This window comes from Diorhabda sublineata, chromosome 10 (genome assembly GCF_026230105.1).
Source record: "Diorhabda sublineata isolate icDioSubl1.1 chromosome 10, icDioSubl1.1, whole genome shotgun sequence".
Taxonomy (NCBI): Eukaryota; Metazoa; Arthropoda; class Insecta; order Coleoptera; family Chrysomelidae; genus Diorhabda; species Diorhabda sublineata.
The window spans coordinates 4154467-4173802 of NC_079483.1; the positions used below are offsets into that span (position 1 = coordinate 4154467).

Sequence of the window (19336 nt, forward strand, 5' to 3'; positions counted from 1 at the left end):
TCTTATGCCTGAAGAAACGAGCAAAGAGAAAGGTACAAGTAGAAATTTTTTATTTTTGTGGAGTGTCATAAATAATTTTTTGTTGTTTAGTTGGTAGGCACATAAAGTAGCTAAAGCAGTCACCCGAATCACGTCTATTTTGTAGTAGACGTGGCGTTGCGATGCGACTTTTGTTTCTGGGATGCGCTTCGAGAGGACAAAACACCTATAGCCTAAAGTAATTTTTTTAATCCAGACAAAAAGTCTCCCGACCATTAAAAACAGTTTAGTCCTGAGGTTTAAACTCAATATTGTGAGCACTCCATAAAGAAAACTCTCCTAAAAAAGCACCGAGTAGTCATTGATCAGCGTGAGATCAGAGTTAGTCTGTAATGAGATGCAGAATAACAAAGGTTATGCGGCCACAGACAGTTTCCGCGCTTTTACAGCTCACGCGTTCCAATTTAAAAAATAAACTTGCTATATGGATGGTGGAACCAATCTAACAGTTCCAGGGAGAGTAAGTATCACAACTATCAGTACCTCACCCCATTACCTGGCCTGATGCACGTCATTGTCACGAGTTTTCATTGAGTAGCGTGACAAACCAAGACGGTTTGTCACGGTTTTATCCATCTCATGTTCATTTTTCACTTATCTAATCACTTGCGGACTCTCATGTACCCAGACCAAAACCCTAGACAACTAAGAAATCCCTACATATATTACTTATTTAAACATATTAGATATAAAACGCCATTATTAACAATTCTATTTTCTTTTAATAGAATATTGTTCAAAACAAATGATAATTTCAATATAAAAAAATCGTTAAGTATGAGAAACAGTAATGACAGGTTTAGAGACAAAATCAAAACTTTAATATACTTTTATTTTCTATATACACAATATATATAATGAACACTATAATTGTTTGATATTCTCTTCTCACCATCTTAAATGTGGTTTGAATTGTATGATATGTCTAAAACAAAACAAAAAATCATAGTAATGCGATTAAATATTATCTTAGTTTCAATAATAAATATTGTCGGCTTAATTCGCAAACCACGTATCTCTCTTTTTCCCTATATCAACATTTTGATACCATTATATAGATAATTTCACAACGCATCCAATAGAAAAACTCATCAAGGCTCAAAAAAAATCCGTAATAATTTGAAACTTTAAATAGACAACTTCGCAACTCCAGACCACCATTTCGTTTAAATCTAACCGCACTCAGTGTTTACTTAAATTATTTTTTGGAAATTGACATCTGGTCACTATTTCAATCCTTTATTCCTTATTTATCCTTAAATCAGTTCCACTTCATTCATCGTTAAGTTTGGTGTGTCTACTGTAACATTTAGGGCTATGGAGTTACGAGGTTTGTGACTTAACCCGACGATATACTACGCTTGTAAAATGAACACAAATTTTGTACAATGAAAAAATTTTCATAAGAAAAAAACTAGAAGCTCGTTAATAACCGGTATCAACTACCGTTGATGGATTATTTAAAATATCAGGAATGGTAACAATATCTATGACTGTTGTATGACATAAAATCACCAATGATATGCTTACCTGTCCAATTTTTCCCAAAATATCATGAGTGCTGCTCTATCCAAATGGCGTTTTGTTCTTGATAATTGAATAACAGTTACAGCCCATTTTTCAACGTTGGGTTCCATCTTCATTTCGTCATACTTCAAATGAAACGCAGAAACTATAACATAATATTAATTTAAGAAATACTGCATTGATCGACAAGTCACCAAACTGACACATAGAAGTACTTACAAATCAAATTTATAAATTTTTTTATTGAAGCGATTGGTGTCAAATTTTGAATTCATTTCCATCCCAGTAGTGTTTGTTCGAATTTCTCAAAGTAAATTATCTTTATAAACAACGACAAAAAGATTTCTGTGAGTTGATTAACTATTTCAACTGGCAAAAATACTATTGAGACAAAGGCTTGGTTTGAAAAGTACTATGATGACTCTTCTCAAGAAAAGTCAATCTACAATGAGGAGTTTAATTATAGTCGAACAAGCACCGATAATACTCAATGATTAGGATGTCCCAAAGAGGTAATTGTACCAGAAAACATAAAAAAAGAGATAGTACGATAGTACAAAGATGGCACCTGGCCTGACCTAGAGATGGCGGTAGTTGCTTGAAAAATACCACTGTATTAGAAAGTATACAGCATATGTTTCGAGTTTGAAGACGCCACGTGGTTTAATATTTGTTAGGCAGACATCAATAGTGAACGTTTTCAGTGAATTTGTCCAAATGGAAAAAATTGGTCATGGTTATGTAATACACTCCTTTTATTTGAAAGGCATTAGACCACCAATAAAAAAATTGAACTAGATTCTACTGCTCCTTCTTTATTAACAGTAAAATATAGGTAGCAGAGTTGGACATGAGAGAATAATGGACTGAAAAGGGAGAACTGGCTTTGAAGAATGCAAAGACCGTTCCATCTGCAGGCAAGGTCATGGCGTCGATTTTACTATTGTACATCGCTGGAAAAATTGTATGCAGCTAAAAGATTACGTTAAAAAATAAATATATTTTTCTTTAAAATTTTTTGTGTTTTCTTTGTTGGGCCAGGTTCTTCTGGAACCATTCTCGTAGGCATCACGAAAATATAATAAAGGTTTATACTGTTTTACATTATTATTTGAGCCTGAAAACGTTTCTTTACAAATAAGAGCCGCGTTATCTCACAATAGAACAAAAACAATAATAAATTGATTATTTAGAATGCTGTTTGGAGATATTGAGGAATCGATATAGGGCAAACCTGGAAATTCTGGAAAGTGTAATAGTATATAAAACCAAGTTTTTAACAGCAGGAGGGAGTGAGTAAGCAATATGTCATTAGTAAATGCATCAGAATAGAGAAAAGTAAACCAAACGGTGTATTTAAATAAATTAAGACAAGTGTAGGTGAATAGTTAAGTGTAAGTTTTAGTGAATACTTTAGTGTGTAAGCATTAGTGAATAGTGTACAGATAAATTAAGGGTAGCTAACTTCATCCCTTTATAATTCGAGAGGAATTTAGAAAAAAATGTCGGTGGTTGAACCTTTGCAATTGAACGGAACTAACAAAAATTCAAAGTTGCTTGTACTTGACTTTAAGAAGAAGAAAAGAAATACAAACCCAATTTTACTCACCACCTTGTAGAAGTAAGGTCTCTGAATAAAAGATATTTTTTTATAAGGAAAATAATAAGTCTATGCTACCAATTACTTCCTGCATTTTATGCCATGAATTTTATACAGTTTATGGCTTAAAAAATATCTAGTATTGACGAAAATTAATTTAAATAAATAAATCCAGAGTTCCAAGGTAGGTGAAATTGTTAAAAGCTCGAATGACTCAATTATCTTTTTTATTAATTTGAAATACGGTGTGGACCAAATCATAATTCTAAGTGATATTTGAAGTTATCTGGTATCTTTAAGTTGTTTAACAATGAAAGATGCACTGGCCTCCAAAATCAAATCAATTCCTAGTGGACTTTGTTTGAAAAAAAAAAGAACATTTTGTAACAAAATGTTATAAAAACTATTAAATAAAGAATTATTTTAGTCAAGATTTTAAGGTTTCCCATAGATGACACTTATATCAAGTATTACTATTGTCACACAAAATTAGAACGGCAGCCTGATAGCAGTATTTGTTGTAGAACTTCTTTTCTCTTCTATCTTAAAATAATTTTTTTCAAAATTAATTCTTGAATAAATAATTACTTTTATCAAATATTTCCACGGGTGTATCCCATGGATATCCTTTGAACTGCCATGCAGGTCCCATAACCCAAACTGCTACCACTCTGTCCCAATCGCTCGGACTCAATTTAGCCGGATTATCTACTACCCTGTATGGTACACTTTGGCCATTTCTTTGTCTTTGGATCAAAACTTCATTGTCCCTTTTACCGCCTTCCATTTTTTTCTGTTCCGTGGTTACAAACCTGAAAAAAAAATACTTTTTAAAATTATTCCTTATAATGATAATTACTCACCTTAAATCTTGAAGAATATCCTTGACATTATACATAGTAATCAAGGAATTAGTACCAGCTGGTATAATTATAATAGGTGTTCTAGATACTCTTTTTTGCAGACCTCCTGGAGGTGGTCTTGCAGCACTAACTGGAAGTGGTGCAGTTGGTTGAGCTGGCATTGGTCTATTCGCTTTTGCTGATCCTTCTGTTACAGATTTCAATGACATCCCGTGATACGTACCCATAGTATTAATTTCAAAACCTTCAGTCTCTGTAATAAATAATAAATTAATTAAGAAAGGAGGGTACGAATTTAACAATAATTGATTAAAAAAATCAAAAGACAATGTACCTTCTTTTTGTCTATTAAACCTTTCTTGATCGTATCTGTTATAAACTGATGGTTGAGCGGTAGCTCGGATTGGCGTAGCTCTCGGAGTTACTTGAGGAGGTTGTTGTGGTGGTCTGTGTCTTCCCTCTTCTCTTGCTTTTATGCTTGCCAACATAGCTATTATGTTTTTTGCAAAAGTCTATAGGATGATAGTTAAAATTATATAAAACTATGAACAATCATATCTTTTTATTATTATAACATAGTTTGTCCTTTTGATGAAGTATAACAGGCTTTCTATGGATAAGGTTTAAAATATTCAAAGGCTCAGGTTTTACATGTTCCACCAAAATAGAATTCTTCTAATTATGGGGGAATTGGGGTAAAGATTTGACCACAATTACTATAGTAAATCCTTTGGAGGAAACTACGAGTAAGGAAACGGTACATGGTTTCTAATATCATAGAAACGCCAATGTATTGCTTATGGGCAACACCCTAGCTAGGTTAGAAGTAAGAGCAAGGAAATATGACTACATATAAATGAGCAGAAAATGAAATATATGGTAATGGAAGGGAATTCACAAATACCAACAAGCATTTTACCAATAGAAGTGGATAAATAAAACTGTTGAAGAGGTAATCCAATTTGAATATCTGGGGGTAACAATTGCAAACAAATATACAGAAATTCAAGAGGGAGAAAGAGAGGTAAGGAAGCGGGATCCATATGAGTGTTAAAAAACTCAAAATCAGTGAAAACAGTTATTCCTTCAACAATGCTCTATTGCTCTGAACTATGGATATTATCAAAATAGGCTAGAAATAAACTGTGGGGGAGGAAAATATTGATAAAATTTTTTGGAAGAATTCAATCTGATGAAAGCGTCTAGAGAAGAACAAATAAAGAAATAATGGCTTCTTACGATCGACCATCAATTATCCAAGTATTTACAACATTATGAGTTAAATGGCTCAGGTATGTATTCTGAATGACTAATTCTAGAATATCGAAGAAGTTATCAAAAACAGAAGAAGGAAAAAGAGAAAAAATTATGACAAAGGAAGAAAATTATAGAAAATGTGAAGATAGATATAAGCAAGTTTGATATAGAAAGAAGGGAAGAAGAGGCACAGGACACAAGATCAAATTGAGAAATTTAGTAAAAATTGAACCAACAAATACAAAGAAAACTCTAAAACCATGGTCCGACGTGGCCTTTTTGCGCTGATTTATAGATGAAATTATAACTTGGAGAAGAAATAAATATAAATAAAGATAAAGATATAAATATATAAATAAAGACACTATTGTCCATTGAAGAAAAAATTAATAATGAAGATTAAAAAGTTTTGATCTGGTGGAATAAAAATTTATTATTGGGAGAAAACTTGTCTTTTAAAAATGTTACGATTGACACTAATTTTAAATTGGATTATGTACATCAGCAGCTCCTAACATCTTTTTCCAATCAAGAATTGGAAAATATGATTGAAATCACAATTCACAGGTTTTTAAACAAGAGGAAAAGTGAAAGTTTTCGTACAGCAAAATAAAACTCAAGAAGAAAGCCACTATGACAATGGCTTTAATAGGACAGCCATATGATGTACTTTTCTTGTAGAAAAATATGCCAACAATAAACAAAATATTATAGTCAATTCTGGAAGGCGATTCAATCCAAATAGGCAGAACCAAATTATGGAAACTTCAATCTGATACAGAAAGTATCCCTACAAATAAAGACAATAATGTCCATTGAAGAAGAAATCAATCAAGGAAGATCAAGAAGTATTAATCCGAGAAAGGACAATTTATCATGAGGGTGAAACATATATTAATGAAACACTTACTAATGAGATTAATACTACTTTTATCATATTTTCATTTGTCATTTATTCATTTTAACGAGGACTTTATGAAGATGAAAAATTTTGAAAATACATATAACAATCATATTAATCCTCACATTGAAGTTCTTTGAAATGAACTTGATCGAGGGATGAAAAATTAACTACAAGCTCAAAACGTGTATCAGAAAGTAAATAGACATTTTTATGAAATTAAAATAAATCTAATGAAAAAATTAACTTATTAAACTTTATTATGCACCATAAAAATTTTCATTATATACAGTTACCTTTCCTGTAGATTGTAGAATTGTAGTTCTAGTTCTCCACTGTCGCTCTCTGCTTATAATATCCTTAGTTATATCTACATCTAAATCAAGAATAGCACTGATATCATATTCTTGACCTATATCATCATTGCCTTTAATAGTTGTCCTTTTCTTCGCTAAACGTTTTGCCTTGATAGCAGCGATTTTCTCCACCGACATAGCATCTGATAAAGACCTAAAACAATGAATATTGAAAATGACAGAGTGTATGGTAAATGCTAGAATTAGAGGACTTTCAAGATAAAAATCTCGTTTTTTGATTCAACGCAATCTATTTACTGTTTTTCTAACATTTCAAATACTTAAATTATTTTATTCAGTTTTAAATTTATCTTTCAATTGCCTTTTTTCGTTGCATTTTTATCCTTCTTTCTATCACTTTAAATTGCTTTTATTTACTTGTGTGACTTAGGAAAAACTTTGATCGATCGCTAGTTACTTAAAAATGTTTAATAGTCTAAATGGACATGCAATCTATTCTTGTGCTATAGCAATATATGCAGATGATATAGCTATAATAGAAAAAGAGTCAAAATAAAATGGATTAAAAATAAACGGGGCAAAAACAAAATACATGCAATACAACTAAAAACATAAAAGTATAAGGGAATACAAGTATTTGAGATTTATAATACCCTGAAGAATGGCAAGAAATAAAAGGCTGGCGACAGCAAAGTTATGAAGTTATGTTTGCAAGTAAGAAAAAGATCAAATATAAGAAAGTAAGCACAAATACCAAAATACAGATAACGATTGTAACCTAAACTTCAGAAACATCGAATATAATTCAGAAAGAATAACAATTGGAATTAATATCAGAACAATAATGGGAGCAGACAATTACAAAATAAGAGCACTGATTAGGAGATGAAAAAAATGCAGTTAAATTGTACAAACGCAAATAAATGATATAAATAAATACACAGTAAAAATTGTCAGAAAGAAGAATAAGTAGAATCAGACCTCAAAAAATGAAAGTAAAAATCCTGGAAACGACTAATTGAAAATAAAAAAAGGAAGGGGAACAAATTGCTACAAAATACATCAGGATCTATAAATAAGAAAAAATAAGACAATGTGGATAAATCAACTGTGATAAATGGATTATTTTGTCCAATGAACAGCCAAAATTTATTTGACGATGTACAGCTTATATATTCTATAGGTGTTGTGTTTTTTAAGGTGCTTCCAATAAACCAAACGATCAATTCTGATGTTTACTTTCAACAATTAATGAAACTGGATTGAAGTAATCATAGAAAAGAAGTGTCAAATCGTAAAGGTTTAGTATTCTACCAACTTTGGCAACTAGTGGAAAATTATTGGAGCTTGGCTGGGAAGTGATGCCACATCCCCCATACAGCCCTAATCTGGCAATATCTGATTACCACTTATTTCGAAGTTTGCAGAATTCTTTGAATGGTCAAACTTTCATAATTGACGATGACTTTCAATCGCACCTAGTTCAGTTTTTTGCTGATAAGGACCAGAAATATTTTATTAGCGCGGAATCATGAAGCTGAAAGAAAGATGGCAAAAGGTCATTGAGCAAAATGGAAAATATATAATTGATTGAAAATTATTTTATTTTATACTACAAAACCGAAATTACTTTGTTGCCAACCCAATTATCGACATATTAAGGTACATTTGCAATTGATACTTTATTTTTGACCAACTTGATGAGTAGTGACTCGCAAATAAATTATTGGCATACTTTTCAGTCTTCGTAAATTCAGTACGAGAAAAAAAATTCACAGATTTTAACATAGGAAAATATCAAAATTCAAACTATTGCTAGGAAATTGAAATGACTTTTAAGGCTTTTCACTTATTCAAAATGTTATAAAAGGGCTTTCTGTGAATTACCAAATAGTTTTCAGTAGTTTCTGAGCATTATATATCCTGGAACAGATAATATATTACGCAATTGTATTAATGCTTCTTCCAATCCTCAACACTTCCTAACATTTTTATAATAGGGTTCTTTAAGGTTCTAATAAAAGAAAATCGCACCGAACCATGTCTGGAGAATAAAGAGGCTAGGACATCGATCCAGTATTGGTTTTGGTAAAGAATTCTACAAATTCAGGCGTTTTTCCGCATAACAGAAAACGGCATTGAACTTATCTATACTGAACACACTGTTTATACTTTCATTACACAAACAGTCACAATTACATTGTCTGACGCGCGTTTCGATAACCAAGTCTTCAGAGGCTGAAGGTAAACTGTTTACCTACTGTCAGATAGTGTAATTGTCAGTGTTGGTGTAGTGGTAGGTAAATAGTTTTAGGTACGAGTCAACGGTTCCAAAAATTCCAACTTTGTTGAGCTTTTCTCGTCCGACTGCACTAGTCGAGCATTTTTCCTCTTGTTTAACTAGAATGCTTCCAATAAGACTACGGATTGTTAGTTTTGATGTTATATCCATAAAACTATGTTTCATTATCTGTCAGTGATATTCTACATAGTCTTTAACTTCATTGACAGTGACTTTTGAGCTCCATTTAGTTACAACTTCCTTTTGCCACTGTTTTTCTTTAAAGTTCAATAATTTTGTATCAATTCCGATTGCACGATTTTCATATTCAAAACATTGTATAAAATTTCATAACAATAGTTAATTGACTTGCTAACATTATCGGTGAATTTTCTAATTGTGTTAATCCATAATCGATTCTTTGATTTTTTCCATGTGTTCATCAGATGTTTTTGTGTTTCACGACTATCTTGCAAAGATTAGTTTACTCATAGAACAGTTACACTTGGACTTTGTTAACATTTCACTCACGTTATATAATTTTTTATTATATAAAAAATACATTTACATAAAATAATCTTCTTAAGGTGATATTTATCTGGGCTATCAGGAGACCGACCACCAGTTTGATGTTGTTTCTGGTCATCACGAGAAGTTCTTCAGACTTCTTAGCTGATATGGTTATGATTCATTTGGATTGTCTTAGGCACGAAGTTCCTCTATCTGAGTTGTTCAGTTTGTTATTGATGTGTCATCTTATGATGCCTCAGTAGAGTTCTGGTCCTAGGTAGGGAATCGTTGCCCCTTTTTTGTCAATGCTGCTTTCTCATTATCCAATTATTAATTTAAAAAATATGTTTTTATCAAAAGAGAAAAGTAGAGAGAACATAAGGATGCAACGGCGAAGGAAGAGGTCAACGATCAACCAAAGTCCAAAGTCAAGTTGAAACATGTTTGGAATATTGAACAATTAACTGATTATTGAAATTCACTAACCTTTCCAGATGTAAAATTACATGTTTCAAGTTGACTTTTGCCCTTGATCCATCATTGGCACTAACCTTCCCAGACATAAAATACATGTTTCAACTTGACTTTTGACCTTGATCCATCATTGACACTACCCTTTCCAGACATAAAATTACATGTTTCAACTTGACTTTTGATCTTGATCGTCACCGGTTGTTGCATCCTTATATCCTTTCTTCTTAGTCAAGGCTCTTTTGAGACCAGTTGTTAGAAGAAGAAAGAAACCTCTTTGATTGTTTCAGACCTGAGGTCTTATTCCATGTTTCTGATTTCTTCTCGTTTTTACACTTCTCTAGAACCATGACTTGCTGGCTTTTTGGGAAATATATGAAATATTGTAGTCCTGTGAAAGTAATTGGCTTGTTGGTTACTGTATAATCCGGTGTGGCCAGGTTTGCTCCTTTTGAGTTAAAAGATTCCATTCTGTTCATATTAGCTTTGACTAGTGCTTGTAAGGTTACTGCACTATCTGATATATAGTATCAATATCTTGCATATGTAAGGATAGCGTATGTTTCCACCTGGAAAATGGAAGAATCTGAGCCTATTGGGATAGTGAGCTTGGTTCCTGGATTATATATTTTTGCCCCAACTTGTCCATTTTAGAGCCATTTGTCTTTTGCTGTCGACTTGTTCTATAAATTTATAGTTTTTAGTAAAGCTACTTTGTGATCATATCTATGGACACCTTCCTATCCGTTAGAATGCTGGGATGCACAATCGTGTCACCGGGCTTCATGTTCTGTTCCTTGTATGTCTTTATTGCTCCACTTTCTATAAATGTCTTCAAAGGAGGCAAGTCTAAAATGACATGACATCCTTTGCAACTTGTATGGAATTGAATTGCTTCCTCAATTTTGGTTTTTGTTCTTGGCTACTGTATGCAATTGTGCCTTATGGCTTATTGCTTGAAGATGTCTTTATGTGAGTCTCTATATTATTTACCATAGTTTTTTCATTTATGAATAACTTCGTGAGTTTTGACAATTACTAGAAGACACAATACTTATTTTAAAGTAGTCAAACTCTAGATGTAGTGTAGCTACAGATTTGAATAGTGTTCATTTTAATACAAATTTTGGTAAAAAGTGAAATACCGTAAGTAAAATCATAAATATATGATTAATATCAAGAAATATTAACAAAAAATTAAAACTTATATATTATGCACATGCTAATTTAATATCATGTTAATTGGATAAAATTTCAAATCCTCATAGTTTTTTTGCATTCCCCACTAATTAATTGTACACTATCATTATCGAATAATGTCTAGTGACATCAAAAAAACAACAAATTTTTACAAATATATTTATTTTTGTCACTTTTCTACAAACTTGCAAAGATAATTTACAATTAACCTAATCCGATTCTATCCCAAATGAAGGCACGTTTCTCCGATAACGAAAAAATAACAAAATTCCTCAGTGAAAATCAAACAACATTAAAACTCTGATAGGATCATCCATTTTGATTGCAGGGATATACAACAGAATGTTTTCATAACATTAGTTTCCATATGCCCCCACAGATTGTTTATTTATTACTTACTTAATATTATCAACTGTTACAGATGCTTCTTTTGGACCATCTAATTTGGCAGCCAATTTTTCACGTACTTTTTGCACATGAGTGTCTTCAAATTTTGGTTTCTTCGCCAAACTTTCTGGACCGTCATAATCAGCTGATCGTTTTACCTAAAATATATTATTATTTATACATATTGTCCTATATCAACGTCACCTTAAAATCCTACTTCTACTTCCTTTAAAGAAGTTTGTAAAGATGTCTGTTTTAAATTAACTAAATACAATAGAAATTAGCAAATTGGTAATTTAAGCCATTTTATAACATCAAAATCAAATAATTTTTATCTGACTCAGCACAATCCAATAGGTGACACATTCATATTTGAATCAAAGGACTGTAATGTATCTTCGAGCTAACCAATGATGGTTGATCATATTCTTCGTATAAAAACTATTTTGTTACTCAATAACCAAAATTTTAATTCTTAATCTATAACCAACAACCGTCTCATCGTGAAAAATTAAATAACTCAATTCATTACTTTGGAAGAAACTCTTTATTACACAAAAAAATAATTAATTAAACTTGGTTTCAATAATGCTGTCTTAAATACTAATCTTATTGCATTCAAAAGCTATAATTAGTTATAGAAATGGATATTTATGGTCATTAGAGTCACATCAATATAAAATAAAAGTAATTTGATATATTAATGCTCTAAAAGACACTTGGAATCACTTAACTATGACGTCGGTTCCCATTAGGAGCGCTCAGTATACAACTTGGCTCAAGTAATAAATCTTAACGAATACAATAATATCTAGAAATTGGGCAGGTAAATTTATGGTCCTTCTGAGTCACATTTATATATTAAAAAAATTAGGTAATCCGAGACGATACATTAATGGAGGATAAAGTAAGGGACACTTTGTTCACTTAACTATATGATTAACAGATCCTAATGGTTCGTATCAGGGAGTGATGAAATAATTCGCACAATAGGTTGTATCTTTGTCTGGGTTACATTCGAGCAATGTTGCCTAATTCTTAATGTTACATTATTATGTAAGAACAAGGACCTGTGTATTGTGAATGGTTGGTGTTGTTATAACTCAAAGGTCTTCCCGACAATTGATAATATATTCAAATTTAGATGACTGGATTCAAAATATTGGAGCTTCTTTTTTGGACAAATACATAACAACTCAATATTATTAATAATTCAAAATTAGTAAAATCACATATATTGAGTGTTTAACTATTTGCTTCCAGGCCATATAACATTAACGAGATACCATTTGCTGTTTTTAATTTGGCAACTCTTGGAACAATGTCTTATCAAAAAATAACTTCTATTCTCGCTAGTGGCCAATTGAACATTGTTATCAATAATCAGAATAATATCTTCTATTTTAATTCTGGCAAACATTTTTAACTTTCCTAAATATCCATTCCTGAATCTTCTTCTAACATCCTCTTGGTTTATTGTCTAGATTAGTGCCTTCAATATGATCTAAATATGGTATTCTGTCTTGGTCTATATTTTTTAAAAATATTGATGATGTTAATGCAACTACTACATCTTCAACATCTTCTGATAACTTGTTAACGGTCTTGGGTTTGTAATAGCTTCGCGGTTACAAAGTACTGTTACGAAATTTAAGGAATTTCTTAAAACGGTCTGTAGCAAATCAACTTTGACTATTTTGAATTTTCTCTAAAATACCAAATTCTTCTAAACTAAAAAATGCAATAATTCTTCATAATGATTGAGTGAATGCTTCTATTGACAATGAACTAGATGAATTAGTCTATGAATTGCACAAATGAATAACACAATCCAGGCTTTTTAGATTCTCTTCAAGAAAAGGACTGGCATCACCTACTCCTACCACTCCCAAAGCCTTTAGCTTCTTGTACTTGATGTTTTGATAACAGAACAGAATCAGCTTTTATATCAGTGATTCCCAAAGTAGTCCAGTAGTAGTAATGAGTGTTTTGAAAGTGGTTTACCAGGAAAAAACTTTTGGCAACTTCTGTATCTAAATTTTTTACAGTAAAGTGCTGACGCATGTTACATTTTTTTATTACAAATTTAAATTTTCTACATTGTGAAATCCAAAACGGTTCATTGTTATCTTGCATGTACATGGTTTGGGGAGTCGTTTTAGCTTTACAGCCACTTTACCTCTATACCTAAAAGATATTTTGTACTAGACTCTACACCTCATTGTTTCGCTCCCAAATTACGTAGACTCTTCCAAAGCAGGTTATTTTTTGGGGTTTTTGGTTCCTACTTCCCAAGGTGTTAGTGCTATTCCTTTTAGTGAAATGGGCAGGAAATTCGTAGAGTAGATGCTCTGCTGTTTCCATGGTTTGTTCATAGAATCTGCAGTTCTCGTTCTCTGTTATGTCTATTGTCTTAAAGTGATATTTGACTGACCACCAGTTTGATGTCGTTTCTGGTCATCAAAAGAAGTTCTTCAGACTTCTTAGCTCTATGGTTATGAATCTTTTTGATTGTCTTAGGCTTAGAGAGTTTCTTCCATGAGACTCCATGATTTTTTAGTCATCCGTTCAGTTTGTTATTGATGTGGTATATGACTTCGGCCTTAGGTATGAAGTCTTTAGCCTTTTTTGGCAAGGATGTCTACTTCATCATTTCCTAATACCCCCTGGTTGCCTGGAAGCCACAATAGGGTTACAAGGTTTTTATTAACTAGTGTTTTTTTAAAGTATGCTAATACTCCCACACTAGTTTGGACGTGTACTCAATAGCTTTTAGAACTTTCAATGCTATCTGAGAGAATGTGAATGTGCTTCTTAGAGAGGTTTCTATCAAGACAATTCTGAACACATTCGTTTATTGCTAGAAACTCTACTTTAAAATGGTGAGGAATGATCCTAGTGATATGGGGAGGCATTTTGACCCAAAAATTCCCAGTCTAGCACTTGTGCCAGCTTCTAAGCATCAGAAAGATACATTTCAACAAGCTGAGAAAGATTTTTATTGACCCATAATTACCACTTACCACAATTACCAATGGGATATCTTTGTCCAGGGCACACCTGCATGATTTTTCTTTCAGTGAGTTTAATAAATAAAGCTTTTTACTACTTTGTATTTACATAAGGATATAAAAACTCAATTGCATCATCTCTCTCCGATACCTTAGTCTCTTCTCCAATTGAACCATATTAATCTATTATTGTATACAACTGTATTTTTCTAAAGTAAAGGTTTCTTTCAGATTTAATTTAATGACTGTCTTTTCTGGTACTCAGTATTCGTTAAATGTCAAGTTTTTAGTTTTTCTTTGAATACCTTTATCTTTGTTTTTACAGTTTTCAATAGTACAGTTTTCATTAAACAATTTTATGATGACTTTTGAATGTAGCTTAAACCAGTTGCTATTCTCAACTACAGAAAACATACAGTTTTTACAAATTTTCTGATTTCTAAGTTAACAGCATATGCATCAAGAGGAATATTTTCTATTATTTTAATAGACCAATTTGATTGTGGTTTCTTAAACTACAAAGGTCCCTCCCCCTCTCTCGATTTAATAATTTTTTTGGAACAACAATCACAAGATTCTTCTTAATACATATTATTAATAATTTAGTTACAGGGTCTTTCGCATGTATAGTGGTATGATTTAATCAATCAAGTATTTTCATTTTATTTGTTTTTTTAAATATTATGAAAGAACAAATACATTTTTTCCATAACATAAAAGAGTTCCACGAAAAACATCTAATTTATTTACCTGTGTGGGTATCTCCAATGGGGCGCTTTTATCAATAGCCGGACAACTAGCAGTTTCTCCATTTAAGTAAGCCAATAATTCTTTACGATCAGGTCTTCTTACCACAGGTATATTTTCGGCAGCAGCTTGTCTTACATAAACTGGATGAGTTAATGAAATGTTCTTCAATATGAATAACAAACATTCTAATGTATAATACTTCTTTGGGGTGCCATCTTTGCCAGAACTGAAATAACAAATTTAAATATCACATTGGATTTTGTCTAATATAGAGTGAGTTTTATGTATGGAATACATCAATTATCTCGGAATACGACCTATATTATGGTGGTATTTACATTGTTGTCAAATCTTTCCTTTTTTCGGAAAAAATGAACTTTGTTATTCAAAATGGATCACCCTGTATATTTCTCGCTTTTCAAAATCCTTAAGAAATACTCATTATATACACTTTTGTGCGGTGATCAAGTGTGGTAGTAGATCTGAAAGGGATGTCAGCTTTTTTCGAATTCCGGGTGTTATGTCGTTCAAACAAACAGCATCTTAACCAGCTGTTCAAGGAACGTAGAAAACGACAGCTAGATGCTACAGAGTGTTTCTATATTCAACCGACAACGCTCTACCACAGAGAGATCTCAATTAATGATTAATTTTGATATAGGGATATGAACCCTTACAGGGCCTAGTTGCTGAGGTATAGTGTGTTAAAATTTCAAATCAAAATAAAAAATTTGCCATAAATCAAAAACACCATTTTATTTTTTTTTTCGAATTTGGTGACTAATATGCCTCTTAATAAAGTAATAGGTTGACGTAAACAAACTTTGGAAACATTTAACTAACGGTGCGCTGTCAGGGTTAGTTATAACTTTTATCCCACCATTTTTACGTCAGTGGAGCCAAATTCTTTTTTTAATTTTGTTGTAAATTGCCTGATTGTTTTTGTTAAAAAACTAATAACCTTTTATGGAGCTAAAATGAATGGTTTTGTAGAAATTTTCCAATAAATAAAAGTTTGCAAGCACATAAGTAATTTACAAATCAATTAATTATTCATTTAATTTCGAATAGTGATTAAACGTAAATAAAAATTATTCATAATCTCAATTTCAAACAAAAATGTATTACAATAAAAACAAAATTGGAATAAAAATAATAATAGCCCAAATTAAATTCAAACAACACTAGTTATTCAAACTGTTGGCCTCTTACACCTTATTACACCGTTTTGTCATTGAAAACCATATCTTTGAGAATAAATTTGGATAGGATTGAATGATTTCTGCCGCAGCTTGAATTCTAGCTATTAGATCTTGCTCAGATTCGATGATTGTTTTGTACACTAAGAACTTAAAAAAATCGATAGGATTTAAGTCAGGTGATCTTGGAAGCCAATAACTGGTTCCACCCCGATCAATCCATTTTTCTCTAAAGCGCCTGTTTAAGTAATTTCTTGCCGCTGCAGCAACAAATTTTGTGCTAAATGTGGTGAATCTGTGAGGGTGACTTTTGGAAAGTTGATAAACAGAAAGACTTTCAACTTTAAAACGAGACAATAAGGATGATGAGTGAAACAGTTAAATTGAAACAATTTCACCTTACATCAAATTTTCACAAACAACTCGAATATATAAAAGATTTGTGACAAAAACTTCACAAATGAGTAAAAGGATAATTGAGAAATGGGTGTTTATTTTCTTAAGAGGATTGTTGTCACTTTTTACTTTTCTAGAAATTGAAACATGTCTGAAAATGATGTCTTTTAAAGACTTATAGATTGTGACAAGCCAGCTGAAACATTCAGTGCTTCTACTCCTACTTCTACTCCCCTAGTATACAGCTGACCAAGGACATAACTTTGAAGGGAAGATACATTGTTTTTCAAATAAATAAAAGCTGTCGTAAATGAAAAATCAGTCCCATTACTTTTCTCTAATTGTAGACTTGATTTGGCCATGTTGGAATAATGGGAGGAGACAAACCAGATTGAAGGTAGTACAAGGTTATATAAAAAAAGCAACCATGTATAATAAAAATAATTTGAACTGAAGAAATGTAATAAGAGCAACTTCAAGTATTGATATCTCAAAAACAAAGCAAGATATCAAAAAAATTTATTTTTCATTTTTGACTTATTTTTTGATTTACAAAATGACATAGCCAAATCCTGGTGCTACAGAAATCTTACTTGGACCCTGATAAAAAATGCTACAATTTAATTCAAGGGATTCTTTTCACCTAAAATTCATTCGATTGACGACTACCACATGATGTAGTCAGCTTAATTTGTCCGCATGTCTACTATATCTTGATTCATTGCCACAACCCAAACCCATAGTACTAGGTCTATGCACAAACCACAATCTATTACGGCTCTGTTATCTAACTAACAAAAATTGGGAATTACTGTAACAGCATTATCATTAACATTGACGAAAGGAAAAATAAAAAATGTTGGCAAAAAATGGCTAATTGAATGAAGATAATTCAGCTACATGACATTTCTAAATGAATTGGTTGGTGATGATTTTCTCAACTATTTAAGAATGGAATACAATTGTTTTAATGCATCATTAGATTTAGTGAGTCCACTGATCACTTAAGGGCAGACAGACAGTATAATTATTTGTAAATTCAGTACTGCAATCATTTTTCTTTTTTCTTTTAATAATGATTTTTTACATATCTGTTGCTGTATTGCTGACAATTAACTTTTGATGATTTGTACAGTCTAATCTAAAATGAATTCTCACTCTCTTATAACAAAAGCTATTGTAAAATGTAAATGAATCAATCAAAGTAATGAAAGTAGGTACACAAGTGTTATCACGTTAACCCCAAAAAACCAACTGAGATCTGCCCTACAGTTAAACATACTATATAATTTTGTCAGTTAGTCGGACAATCAGATGGAACAATCACCTGACAAGGCCCAACAGGACTAAAGTCAGAGAAAACATCTAGACAAGACCTAATATTTCAGCTAATGTAACCAATTTATCCTGTTGGCCTGACCAAATCATACTTATATTCACTTTTTGGAACTATATCAAATTCGGCTTTTAGATCCAAACAATCACTAGTCACAATATAGTAGCTTAGATATATATATATATATATATATATATATATATATATATATATATATATATATATATATATATATATATATATAACTGTATGAAACTGCTACAGTTCTTTAAAAGCTAAATCATAAAATTGTTTATTCAATCAGATTTGCAAACTAGCCAATAAGAATCCATATTATCGAAGGATAAAATCAATTTGTACACAAAATTTATCACTTCCATGTTTTCTCTTTATTAGTATTCTAGTATTTATATATTAACATTTGTCCCAACAGAAAACCAAATTTGAAAAGTTTCATTTACAATATTGTTGAAGTTATAAAATATACTCCTTATTACTTCGAACTGTTTTACTTACCCATACATGAGATAATTCGTTTTAACATTTTTGGGCCAAGAGAATTCTCCAAAAATAATCTGGTTATCTCTTTCAATAATTTCTTTTTTGTTAACATTGTACTGACGCAACAAACTTAATGGATCCGCCATATTTACTTATTATGCACAACAATAACTAAACACCCCAGGCTGTTTGAGTTGCAGCAATCTTACTTTAAAGCCTTCAAAAGCTTTTATCGTATCGTATAACTTTTTACATTTATTTCACAAACACGACTGTACTTTCAAAACACGCCATTTTTGAAAACTTTCAATGACAACTGACGTAAGCGGAAGTTTATGTTCAACACTAACACAGGGTTCATTCTCAAGGACTTTTGGAAACTAAGATAGAGTACATACAATTATGATTCGAATGCTCGATCGAGAACTGAGAGAATTGTTGTTCAGAAACTGATAGAGAAAATCGGGTCGTCGCCTTTTATGATATACTATCCCACAGAAAATACACTTTGTGTACGATCCTTTTTATCCTGATAGTGGGTAAATTCGATCAACCCAATCGTTCGTTTGTTTACGTTTTATTTAAATTTTAAAAATTATTTATTTCTACCATTAGTTTTCATGAGCAAGGTAAATGAGGTTTTTCCACTTTTTGTCATTTCAATATAAAAATAGCTTATCGGTCTTAACCTTTAGTAAAAAATTCGTAACTACTCAGTCACAATTATTAAACATACGTGAAACAAATTTGCAAAAACTGAGTCAGGTCTTCCACTTCACGAGCTACTCAG

At 31.6% G+C, this 19336-nt stretch overlaps 1 protein-coding gene across 1 annotated transcript; it reads right to left on the reverse strand.

The window, feature by feature from the left end:
* Window positions 1–838: 838 nt before the first annotated feature.
* On the reverse strand, window positions 839–18928 carry LOC130449529 (parafibromin). Its single transcript, XM_056787411.1, has 9 exons — window positions 18562–18928; window positions 15115–15340; window positions 11366–11511; window positions 6484–6697; window positions 4364–4541; window positions 4030–4282; window positions 3755–3978; window positions 1570–1711; window positions 839–964 (listed from the first exon to the last, which is right to left on the reverse strand). The coding sequence occupies exons 1-9, from the start codon at window positions 18690–18692 to the stop codon at window positions 928–930; spliced, it is 1551 nt and encodes a 516-aa protein (XP_056643389.1). The 5' UTR covers window positions 18693–18928; the 3' UTR covers window positions 839–927.
* Between the last annotated feature and the right edge of the window lie 408 nt (window positions 18929–19336).